This window comes from Dipteris shenzhenensis, chromosome 15 (genome assembly GCF_047967505.1).
Source record: "Dipteris shenzhenensis isolate YYH24624 ecotype China chromosome 15, Dip_SZ_1.0, whole genome shotgun sequence".
Classification (NCBI taxonomy): domain Eukaryota; kingdom Viridiplantae; phylum Streptophyta; class Polypodiopsida; order Gleicheniales; family Dipteridaceae; genus Dipteris; species Dipteris shenzhenensis.
The window spans coordinates 44,035,009-44,047,832 of NC_141610.1; the positions used below are offsets into that span (position 1 = coordinate 44,035,009).

Here is a 12,824-nt window from a genome sequence, read left to right on the forward strand (position 1 = left end):
TTGTTTGCTTCACGCTTGCCCGTGAGTAGCTGGGGGTCGTGAGGGTTGGCCCTGCTACTGGTCAGTGTTGGAGTCGATTCTATCATTGGGGCATTGGAGCATGCTGTTGTGGAGGTAGAGCTTGGCTTGCAAATGGAGCGTCTCGGCTGAAGCTCTTAGTGGAGTCCATTGCGTGCACTGTTTGTAAAAGAAGAGCCAGCTGATCGTTGGGACTGAGACGCTGTTGTCATCTGACTACTGTGTCGTAGATGATAAGGTTGCCTGTGGCTAGCTGCTTTGTGCCTTGCTTGTTGCAAGAGATGGTTGGAGCCGAACATTGCTTGGTGCTATAGATGGCTGGTGGGAGGCTTTGGCTATCGCAGAGGGCCGTTATAGGAGGCGAGGTTGTCTGCGGTGGCTGAGCATAGATCCTGTGCCGGTCGTCCGTCTTAGGCTTGTCGTTGGAGGTCACTGCAGCCACACTAGAGGTTATGGCTCTAGTAGTCAAAAGTCTGTCAGGAATTCGGATTCAGAGGAAGCTCGAGCCAACCCAAAATTGCATATCTTTAGCATGCAGTCGTTGCAACTCACAAGGATATTGCTGGGCTTCAAATCTCAATGCAAGATATTGCCATAATGCAAGTACTTCAAGTCTCTCTCTCTTTCTCCTTCACTCGAGCATCACAGATCAGAAGAGCAGCGCAACATTTCTTCTTTCCTCAAAGGAGAAATTAGAATCCAATCCTAGCACAAAGACTCTCTGTGAGCTTTAGTCTTCCTATACGATGGTGTTCCCTCTTCTCCCTTCCGATCAAGCCAAGGTTCCTCTTTCCGCAAACCTTTGTCTCAGAATTTGGGTTTGCACCTCTCTTGCTGTGGCTCTTGCTATCTTGTGGACATAATCTCACAAACTCTCCCTAACATCAAGATAAGAGTGTGCCACTCACTCTAAACTACCTAGGCTTGTGGGCAACCTATGCTCTGATACCATGTGAAAGATCCAACATGTGATCACCACTAAGCCTAGTGCACACAAGATCAACGGAAGAACTAAGGAGGCTCAAAGCACACTAAATAAGACATGAGAGGGAAATAGCAAATCTATATCTCTTGCAATTGTGTGTACTCAACAATACATGATAGGCCTCTTATATAGAGAGAGCCCTTTGAATAGTCAACACTTGTGGGATCCTCTTATCCACATCTCTCCTTGTGGATATCCTCAATCCACATCTCCACATCTTGTAGTCCACATCCTAGGGTGGCTACTTTAATTCTTTCCTATACCATACCTTAGCCCTTTAATCTATGTGCTCATGGCACCATATCTCAACACTTAGCCCTCTAGGTTGATAGGTTTAGGTTACCTCTTCCAACATGAGTGGCTTACCCTAGAAGTGAGTTATGGAGCCATGAGGGATAAGGATGCCACACCTTCATAATAAATCAATTGTAAAGCTCCCAAGAAAGAGCATAAAATGGGTGGACAGCCAATTTTTCTCCTTTTGTTTCTGTTACAATCATAGCACCACATGGATTTTTGTTTTGCATCATTGGTTAGAAGCATTAATAGAAAGTTCTTACTTTAGAAAAAAAAGAAAGAGCATAAAACCTACAAGGCTTTGTGAAGCATTAGTAGTAAACCTTGACCTAAAGATGGATAAGCAAGACTCTAGGCTTTACAATATTTCACAATCTAGCACTTTGAGAGCTCAATTCTTCCTAGACCTTTGCATTTACCAAAAATTAATTCGACAATGATCATGAAAATATCTTAGTTTCTCATAAACATCGTTAGCAACATCAATCTTGAAAGATCTGCGTTTGGCTTTTTTGGTATATTTGAAGGACTTGCCTTTTGTTATTTGGATGTTTTTTTAACTTTTAAGGCCAACTATGGAGAGACTTGTGGCTTCACGAGAAGCTAAGGACCACTTGACCTAATATCGCCATAACTTTGAACCAACAAAACAACACATCTTATATTTTTGTTATTAGATGTAAAAATGGCAAATACAAATGATAAAGCTTTTTACTTGTACACTCTATTGTATAGTCATGCAACTCAACCAACCATTCCTATTTCAATACATCCAATTCTAGCTTGGAAGAGGATGGCTACATCTTCATGGTTGTTTAACCTTTTATCAAGTAATTAAGAAAGCAATAATTGTGTTGGTATAAGCGATGGATTTCCCCATGTGGGCAAGGTTTAGATGTCAACATAGAACCAATCCTAATAACTAAAATTAAGTTGCACAACCTTGTTAGATTAGCTTTTAGATCTTTACTTACCTTGAAAGCTTATCCACATGCAAGAGTAGTGACTATTAAGATTGATGCAACGTTGCTTAGAAACTATTCATAAGCTACGAACAAACTAGGAAGTTGCCCAAATACATTCCCCACCTCCCCCCCCCCCCCTCTCTCTCTCTTCCGCCTCCCCCCCCCCCCCCCCCTAAAAGAAAAAGAAAGAACATTCACAACTCTCGTGCCTTCGCTTTGTATATGTCTCTTCTTTTACTTTGGGAGATCTTAAAACTAGGAGTTCGAAGGAGCGGCAACTTAGGTGGCTTGGGTGCTCACTCCAAGGATAACCTGCTACTTGTTTTAAATTGCGGTGCCCATGTAGGGGTTGAACTCATGCGCGCACACACACACACACCCACCTGCCTTAACCACCAAGTTAGGACCCCATTGGTTGAACCTGCTACTTGTTAGCATAGGCCAAGACGGGGGAGTGCCGGTCTAATTGGCCATGTGTGTATGTGTGAGGACAAAGATTGTTTAATGCCACAGGGACCAAAGGATCCCTCAGGTTAGGCTAATAGGAAAGAGCCACGTGGTGATGAGAATAGGGAGATGCAGATTGGTGATAATATTAAACGTAATGTGGTGCAAAAGGCTTGTTATCAGCCATGGCTTTGTCTCACACGCCATTTCATGGCTTCTCCTGTCTTTGCCCCTCCTTTCGTCCCTCCTTTGCTCACTACACAACACCTTATCGTCTCCTTCCTCGCATTCGATCTTCCGTCGCCTCCCCTCAACGAACCCTTCAGTACAACAAGCTTGGTGATTCCGACCTCGTCATCAGTGAGATCACTCTTGGAACGGTACGCACCCTGCCACCCGGTCTGCGACTTTGCTCAACTTTGGGGGCTTTCTGAACGTTTGCGAATCTTGGCTCGCAGATGACTTGGGGGAATCAGAACACGGAGAAGGAGGCCCATGAACAACTGTCGTATGCATTCGACAACGGCATTAACATCCTGGACTCAGCCGAAGGCGTATGTTCACCTCCCTTTATAATGGAAAGTAGAGCTGAAATGCTTGTGAATGACGTCTTAGCGTATAGTCGAGCTGGGCCATCCTTCTCCCTCCTCGACTTGAATCTTGTTGTGTATTGCTGCCCATTCACCCAACTTGTCTCGTGTGAACGACGCCAAGCTCAATGCCTATCAACAGTTCTGTATCCGTCATAAAAATGGATTCCATACATCACGATTCTTAAAAACAGGTCCACATTGGTCTGTTTTCAACTGAGTTAGAGTCTTAAAAACTGTGGACACAATTTGCAAAAGAGGAGGGAGCTGGCCTGCTAATTCACATTACTGCCTTTGCACCTCTAGGGTGTTTGGTACTGCACGCCAAATGATTTGGATGTCAGGGGATAAATACTTACCATGATGGATGAACTTTTCTTGGTCGTGACTCCAAGTCTTACCGAGATAGAGTTTGTAGACCTAGGGCTAATGGTGTCTATGGCAAGACATCAAGAAGTGGTGCATAGATCTTGACTTGGTGGAGGATGGTAGGTGTTGCTCAGTCTTGGAACTTGAGGACACGTCCAGTACCACTGGTGGAGATGGAAGTGCTCATTCAGAGGTGAAGCATGATGAGCTAGAGTTTTACTAGAGGAAGCGTGCTCACATAGTTTCATTGGGACGTTGAACAGATGGTACTTTCAAGAGGCACCTGGCTTGCCGCGATGGCAAGCATTAGATTAAGTTTCCAGGGTATGGCTTCTCAATTAGTTTTATTGAAGACTTTAGTAGATTGCTTTGGGATGGTTGTTTATGCAGCAGTTGTTTATGCTGATGGAGCAGCAAGGGTTGGCTTTCATATACGCCATAAAATTTTAAGGTCATATCGTCTCCTGAAACTCTTTGTTTTTCCTTTTCTTTCAAGATGGAGGCTTCTACCAAAGTAGCTCTTAGGAGGGAAGACCTCCAAGAGCTGGTTGTGGACACTGCAACTGGCTGCAATAACCTCGTGGGTGGAGGACCCTGAGGAACTCCATGCAGCTATTGCGGGAACTGAAGGGTCCCCTGGCAGACCCCAGAGAAATGGATGGCTGAACTGACAGTGATGGTTGCTGCCAAAGGATAGTCCACAGACCTGTGCTCTAAGGTGGAAGAACCCTGAGCGGATGATGAACTTCGATATTGGATCTGGAGTTGCGTGGAAAGAAACCGATTATGCTCAAGGATACGATCCTGCTCCCTGAATGCTCGCATGAGAGCTGCTATGTTAGACTCAATACGACCCTGCTCCCTGAACGCTTGCATGAGAAGCTGCTATGTTAGATTAATCCAATTGCCTTCAAGCTCCACTTCCCATGAACTTTCGTTATTGCTCTGGTATCGTGTTAGAAACGAAATCCCTACAGAGGGTATCCCGCAGAGCGGAAGACTGAAAGAGCGTCCATAGTAATTACAGATGTAAGTGTTTCACTATGGAATCGAAACTCCTTTACTTGTGTGTACTTCACAACCATAAGTGTGTGTGCAAGCTAGTAAATAGACAAAGATCCAAGAGAGATATAGCACCAACAAAAGTATATTTCTTAAAGAAGAGGCCTGAGTCCCACCAAACTGTGGTCTTCAGTCCTTAGCAAAAGCTGTACTACTATCACCTTGGCTCTTCTAGATCCATGAGCCTGTGTGCTTCTGTGAGGTTATGTAGACTTTTTGTCTAATGATCCCTCCACCTTACTGTTTGGGTAGTCTGCCTAGGTGGGCACCTGCGCCGCTTGGATCTCTCCACCTGTGGACAGCCACGTGGCAATCATACCTTTGTTCTGCCTGCCTAGAGGTGCCTTCTCTGGCAGGTACTCCTTTGTCCTTTTGCTTTGTCTGACTACTGCCCACTTGGTAGCCACATTGCTGACCATGTGGCTAATCTCTGAAACCCTAGCTACACCCCCCCCCAATGCACTCCTCATTTGGGGGTTCACAGATGGGGAGGTGACTAATTATTTCCCAACAATTAGGCCTTCTTACAGTCAGCTTCAGGACGCGCTTATGACAGATACATCTGCATCTGATGCCGATAGATGTTTAGACACTCCCATCGGAGATTATCTTCGCTCACATTATTCGAGCATTCAAATCATTCGGGACATTTAGGTCATTTAGGTGATTAGGCCTTCACTATGGAATATGCCACAACATTCCACTATCATACTTTACGTTTATGGAACATTACCATAGAGCAAAGTCTCTTATCTCTACAAGTACCATAATACTTGCTCCTCGAGTCCTTGATGTTATGTAGCCTTGGATTCCTGTGTCTACATGGATTATTCAAATTTTAATCATCCACCATTATCATGATAGAGCTTATTCTGCTTGCACAGCGGTGCTGCCACTTGTCATGGTTTAGTGACACCCTTGTTTGTCACAACCTTTCGTTTTACATTCTCTCAGTTACATCACATCTGGCATCCTCTTCAAATCAATGTCATAGTCCATAGTGATTCATGATATTATCAGCTTTGGCTCAGCCATTTGTAGCACAGTCATTGACTAATCGACTAGTCTTTGATGTAGGAGGACTAATTTCTTTTATGCATATTTTCCTTTCCCTTTAACATATCTTTTGAGTTGTGTTTCCAAAAGCGAAGGACAGAGGGGGAAATGAACATCAACGTACAGGCTCTGAGTCATGCTCATTGTTCATACTTCCTTGGCATAGTCATCGTGCTCACACATGCACATACTATTATAATATTTTTCAGTTTTGTTTGCTATCATATGCACGAGAAAATCCAAAAAGACTTGTCTGTGCACCCTTTGCTTATCCCATGTAATTTAAGACAGGATATTGAGAATGGATATTGAGAATAGTATAGATTGCAGCATGGAGATAGGATGTTGGGACAAACGCTAACCTTAACCCTAACCCTAAGGGGTGAACATGAATGTATTTTAGTTTCATTGCAATACAACAAAGTGTACAATTAGTCATCTCTTATGCATTTTAATCTCTCTCCTTCCTATCCTCTAACAAGATCGACCAATTGTGGAAGGCTAAAGCGGTCCTCAAACATGATCCAATGCATGATCTCTCGTGCACTCCATTCTCCCTCCCCACGGTCCTCAAACAAGATCAACAAATTTTGGAAGGCTAAAGCAGCAATAGACCTCAAGATTAATTGGCCTTGATCATGATTTTATTTTCTAATACCTGTTTTTACTGAAGGAATGAATGTATGCGTTGATCATTTGGAGGTGTATGTCACTTGTTGATGGTGATGATTTTTGTGCTTGGCATTTGCTGCTGTTGTCTTGTTGATTGCAACCACCTTCTATTGATGAAGGTCTTATGTTGATGAAGGGAAAATGAGATTTTGTTAGATTGTCAGGTATTTTATTGAATACTATAAAATACTTGCTAATTGTTGGATAGAAAGTTTGAAGGGTTGTGGCTACTCCTTGCTTGAAAAGGTACTCTATCAAAATACTTATCCCTTTGACAATGCTGCACTATCTTAGCTTGACATTAGTTTTTTCCTCTAATAATATTCTTGCCACAAGATCTACTAGAAGGCATAGGGTTTTTGTTACTCTATGGTGGGTGAGTTCATCATGTGTACTCAACATTAAGATCGTTGTTTGCTTTTTGTACCAAGTATATACTTTAGGAAGATGGAGAAGTCATAAGTTAACCGTGTTAGAAAACCATGCTGCTAAATAGTATTCTTGTCTAAATAGTTAATGGTTTCATTTGGTCTATCAAGATACGATAGCCAAATTTGTCTATTGAAATTAACGGAAAGCGGTATTATCTTGGGCATTCATCGGAACTTTGGATATAGCATATACATTAGAACTATGGCAAGCACTTCACCGAGTATCACTATATTTATCAAGAACGAATGCAAATTTTGTTCCCAGTATCCTGTACCAATGAGCAAGGAGACACAAGGGAGGACAGACAAGTTCATCAGCTCGTGGCTGAAGTCCAGATCACGAGACAAGGTGAGTCTTACAATTGATCACATGTGATGTATTATTATGCTTTTGTAGTTAGATTGGTGTCAATTTGGATTTGAAATTCCCATTGAATGTATTGGATGTGGGCGAAGATATGCTTAAATTCAGATCAATCTTGAGTTTTCAGGTGATCGTTGCAACAAAGGTTGCAGGCTATTCTGAAAGGACAACATATCTACGGGACAATGGGAAAGGTACACGTGTGGATGCTGCAAATATCAAGGAAAGTGTAGAGAAAAGTCTAGCCCGCTTGGGCACAAACTACATTGATCTTCTCCAGATTCATTGGTATCATGCTTAGTTCCTCTCTTCCTTTTTTATGATCTATCTTAGTCATGCATGTGCCACGTGTGATTGATATATTAGGAATTTAGATTACTGTTATTTGATGTGTGTAGTGTGAGGCTAATGTCAGGGGAGTTCTTCAAGTTCTTATGTGTTCCCTTAATTGTTTTGTGCTCTGCTTGCCTTGACCTTTGTTTTTGGGAGAAATGATTAGAAATTAGAGGTACAATGGTAAAAGGGGACAAATGATGTTGCCATAAGAAAAGCAAGCCTGACGATACTATCCTTTCAGCAACACTAGTGTTGGAAAGGTCACTTCCCCATCTGTAAGCCCCCATATGAGAAGAGCATGGGGGAGGTGGACCTAGGTTTTGAGAGAAGGCCACATGGGCAGCACTATGGCTGCCATGGGGGCAGAAATCAGAGAAAGTGAAGGGAGGTACCTGGAGTCATAATGGCTGTGACAGATGGAGCTGAAAGCCAGGAGAAGAAAGAGATGCGCACAGCATGGATCTGGCCTGGAAGAGGCAGATTTGGAGCAGCAAACATGGTTGGGTATCCCAGGAGAGAAGATGGAACTTGTGGGCAGGATGAAGACCTGCAGCAAGCAGTGTACATAGGCGCAGCAAAGGGGCAGAGGTGGAGGCTATGGTGGGCCAGCCACCCGGCCATAGATGTGCCCAAGTGTGGGGCCCAATGGGGGTGGCCCTTGGGCCTGGCAGCAGTTCAAAGGGCCAGCAAAGGGCCCTTATATATAGGGCTGCCTGCATAAAGTTGGCCAGGGGGGGCAGAAAGTCGGCCAGGAAGGAGGATGCTGGTTGGTGGTATTTCCAGCCCCTTGGGGGCTATATAAAGGGGCCATTGTGCCCTCACAATTCATCCAACACTTCAGCAGGAGTGGGCTGACAGGAGCAGCCAGCAAGTCTCTCTCTTGGGCCTCAACATTGGAGGTGAAGGTGAACCAAAGGTGTACTGCAGACTGAGTTCACAGGGCTGAACCTTAGGCTGTCTATCAGGGCAGGAAGAAGCTGAGATCTGGACGGAGAGTTTACATACGCTCGAGGTGGAGCATGCGGGCTCGAGTCTAGAGATATCCGGCAGATAGTAGAAGTACCTTGTGGTAGATCAAAGGACCACACTCTAGTGGGACTTTGGATCTCCCTCTTTTGTATTGTGTCCATAGCTTTGGACGGAAATATATTGTTTTGGTGGTTTCTATATCTGGCTAGATCATTGTATATTGAGGAGTCTGCACATCTATTTGATGCACATAAGTTTAAGAAGTTCGTGATTCCACTCTCCACACACTGTGTGTGAGCTCCTGAGCTATTCTATTAGTCTTACGCTGTGCGTACCCTCTGTTGGTCGATTTCTAAGATGGTATCAGAGCACAAGTAGTAGGCTCACACAAGTGTGTGAGCCTGAAGGCAGGGACCTTGTTGAAGGATGACCCTGATCCACAAGCTCTTGGGAATCGACTTCCGCGACTGGAGGTTAGTGCCCTTGCGAGGAGGAGGGTGACTCAGGTTCAGTCAGGTGCGTACGGAGTTTTGGTCTACAGAAGGTTGAGTTTGTTCGACTTTGCTGTGTGGTTTAGAAGCAGAGATGTCGATTGCAGAAGCCTTTTCAGTCCCTTCTCTGTTAGAAGGTCACTGCCCCACCTGTGAGCCCCTGATTTGAGGGGACAAGGGGGCAGGAGCCCATAGGGGGTAGGGGAGGTGAAAAGGCAGAAGACCTACCTGTCTGGCAAACCCGCGCAGCAGCATGAAGATGGCGCGCTATCCTAGGTGCTCCTGGACCTGCCCACGGGCAGAATTGGCAGCTGCAACAGCAGCCCATAAGCAGGGCTTATGGGCCCTTAAATAGGGCTGGCCTAAGCCGGCCTGACCAGCCAGGAAAGGGCTGACCAGTCATGTCAGGTAGGTTGGTGGGCTGGCAGGTCAGTGCCTTGGGCAGGGAGCCGACTCCTTGGTTGGCCAAATCAAGGGGGCCTAGCCCCTCCTATAGAAATCCCCCTCTTCCCCCCTCATTCCTCATCACCTGCACTTATAGCCTTGCACATAGGCAAGCGCACAGGGAGAGGAAGAGACTCAGCATCTTTGACAGCACTCGGGCTGCTTGTACACGCTCTCTCTTGAGCTTTTGTTGCCCACGATTGTGGAGGAATATATCTGAGTTTTGTCCTATCTCTCTTTCAGTTTTCTGAGTGTTGTATGAGCTAGAGAGGAAGTGAGGTGTGAGCGATTCTATCCTCTATTTCCAACATTCTCTCCCTTCCTCCTCCCCCAAATTTCTTTCTTTCACCATCCCTAACTTTGGAGAGTCCAGGAAACTGGATGGGACAAATTACCCTATCTGGAAGGTGAAGATCTGGAGTCATTTAGTGGCTCGAAACTGACAATGGGAGTTGAGGGGAAGCCAGAGGATATGGTGGACAACAAGTGGGAGATACTCATACCAGTAGATGGAGAGGAGCTCGAAGCTTGGGAAGATAGAGGTGCCCACGCCTTGGCATTGATCATAGGGACTACGGTGGACTCTGTGCTTCCTCACATCTAGATGACCGACACCTCAGTAGAGGGTTGGGCCATTCTGAAGGATCTGTACGAGACAGATAACATATCTCAGATCTTGCTTCTTCAGCATCAACTCTACAACTTGGATATGGATGAGGGAGATTCAGTACATGACCACTTGACGAAGGTCAAGGTGTTAAGGGATCACCTAGCATCGGTTGGTCAGGAGGTGGACTCGTGCCAGTTGGCCTTGATGGTAAGGAGGCTACCTCAGAGTTTCAAAAGCTTCGTGATGACTGTGACATAGGACCAAACCTCTGACTCTTGAGGAGTTGGGTCCATTACTGCTCCAGGAAGAAGCTAGGGAGAAGCTCTACAACAACGACAAAGATGACAAGGTGTTGTTGGCAAAGGAATACGCTGGCAAAGGGAAGGGCAAGCCTAACGGTGGCAAGTCCAAGAAGAATGTCTTTGATGACGAGGATACTTCCAACAAGAGGAAGCAGTAGAAGAAGTGCTTCTATTGTGACATGCTAGGCCATTTTGCGAAGGATTATAGAAAGAAGAAGGCGGATTAGAAAAACAAGGAGTCCTGACTCAGATTCAGAGGGTAACACAAAAGCCAAAGCTAATGTGGTAATCAAAGAACTGTTCTTGGTGACATCTCCATGTGTTACCGAGGTACGATATGCCGCCCAAGAAACCACAGTGATGATGTCTGACATTGAGATGTGGGTCGACGGGGAGACAGAAACCTTTGTGAAGGTGAAGGACAGCATGGTGTGCTTGGAATCTTCCAGGTGCGTGGCTGGTGATACTAACACGAGGGTAGATTCCATGTAGTGCCGTGCCCTAGGGTTTCATGTTTAGATGGTTATTGTTATTTACAAGGGGGTAGTACAAGATTACAAATGTTCTTCGTATGTGCCTCGATGAGGTGCATGGTTTGCTTTCAAAGCAAGCACACAGGCAGTACGACGGTTTGGTATGTACTTGATGTTCTTAATTTGAGCTTTTATAGCATGCTATGGAGAGAATCTGCTCTTCATATGTCTCAGGTAATGCGAGATTGGAAGGAATGGGCCTTCTTCGAAGGCAGAAGGGGAAGTGTGGGTGCTACTTCAAATCTCGGACAGAGATTGCTAGAAGGTGATGGACAAGGTGTAATGAAGCCAGAAGAGTACCTACTTGAGATCTCATTGAGAGTTTGTGGTCCAGGTTATCTGGAGATATTCTTGGGATTTCATTTCGCGAGATGGTTCTTTTGTTGCGGGCCAAAGGAAGGACAGGTTGAAACAGACCCTCAGAGCATGGTGCTTGGAAGAGTCGAGGTTGTTCACTCATTATGAGGGGACCAACTGGAAGATCTTGGTGTCTGAATTGCTTGAGTTCAAAGGTGGGAACGTGACTGAGGGTGGTGGTGCCAAGAAGTGCTACCAGAAATGGACCTGTGTACCAGGATGGTGTGTGGAGGCGGAATCGGACCTGGTGGAGCAGGGGCCACTGGATGAAAAGCTAGTAAAAGATTTTGATATCGAAATGTTCCAGAGGACTACGACCAGGGAGTTACTGGAGCATAGTCATCGATGTGTTGGCCGAGATGTGTCGGTGAGAGGAGGTGTTGGAGAGGTCACCTCCATCTGTAAGGCCCCTTATGAGGAGAGCATGGGGGAGGTGGACCTAGGTTTTGAGAGAAGGTCACATGGATAGCACTATGGTTGCCATGGGGGCAGAAATCAGAGAAAGTGAAGGGAGGTACCTGGAGTCATAATGGCTGTGACAGATGGAGCTGAAAGCCAGGAGAAGAAAGAGATGCGCACAGCATGGATCTGGCCTGGAAGAGGCAGATCTGGAGCAGCAAACATGGCAGGGTATCCCTGGAGAGAAGATGGAACTTGTGGGCAGGATGAAGACCTGCAGCAAGCACTGTACATAGGTACAGCAAAAAGGCAGAGGTGGAGGCTATGGTGGGCCAGCCATCTGGCCATAGATGTGCCCAAGGGTGGGGCCCAACGGCGCCTGCCCTTGGGGTCTGGCAGCAGTTCAAGAGGGCCAGGAAAGGGCCCTTATATATAGGGCTGCCTGCATAAAGTCGTGCAGGGGGGGGGCAGAAAGTCGGCCAGGAAGGAGGATGCTGGTCGGTGGTATTTCCAGCCCCTTGGGGGCTATATAAAGGGGCCATTGTGCCCTTACAATTCATCCAGCACTTCAGCAGGAGTTGGCAGACAGGAGCAGCCAGCAAGTCTCTCTCTTGGGCCTCAATACTGGAGGTGAAGGTGAGCCAGAGGTGTGCTGCAGACTGAGTTCACAGGGCTGAACCTTAGGTTGTCTATCAGGGCAGCAAGAAGTTGAGTTCTGGACGGAGAGTCTACATATGCTCGAGGTGGAGCACGCGGGCTGGAGTCTAGAGATATCCTGAGATAGTAGAAGTAACTTGTGGTAAGATCAAAGGGGGACTTTGGATCTCTCTCTTTTATATTGTGTCCATATCTTTGGACGGAAATATATTGTTTTGGTGGTGTATATCTGGCTGGATCATTGTCTATTAGAGTTTAGCAAAATGCATGCATTCCTAGTTCTTGGGCTAATTCTAGTCCCTTGTGGGCATCCCCACATTTCTCTTTTACTTATGCAAAGCAAAAGTAAAAGTAGTAAAACTTATTCTAGTGAACCAAAGTCAGTTTTCTGTGACCATTGTCAATCTGATAAAGACTCTTCTTTATTTCTTGGGAGAAATACCAATTAGTGACATCCCCTCGGCTTCTAA

The 12,824-nt window shown here is 45.6% G+C and overlaps 1 protein-coding gene across 1 annotated transcript in view; it reads left to right on the forward strand.

Annotated features, from left to right (window-relative positions):
• Positions 1–2,897: 2,897 nt before the first annotated feature.
• The window catches only part of LOC147893861 (NAD(P)-linked oxidoreductase superfamily protein), a 36,420-nt gene continuing 26,493 nt past the window's right edge, over positions 2,898–12,824 (forward strand). Inside the window, exons 1-4 of the mRNA XM_087386379.1 lie at positions 2,898–3,092; positions 3,171–3,266; positions 7,158–7,241; positions 7,384–7,544. Coding sequence (XP_087242505.1) covers positions 2,898–3,092; positions 3,171–3,266; positions 7,158–7,241; positions 7,384–7,544 — 536 coding nt within the window. The remainder of the gene's footprint in view (positions 3,093–3,170; positions 3,267–7,157; positions 7,242–7,383; positions 7,545–12,824) is intronic.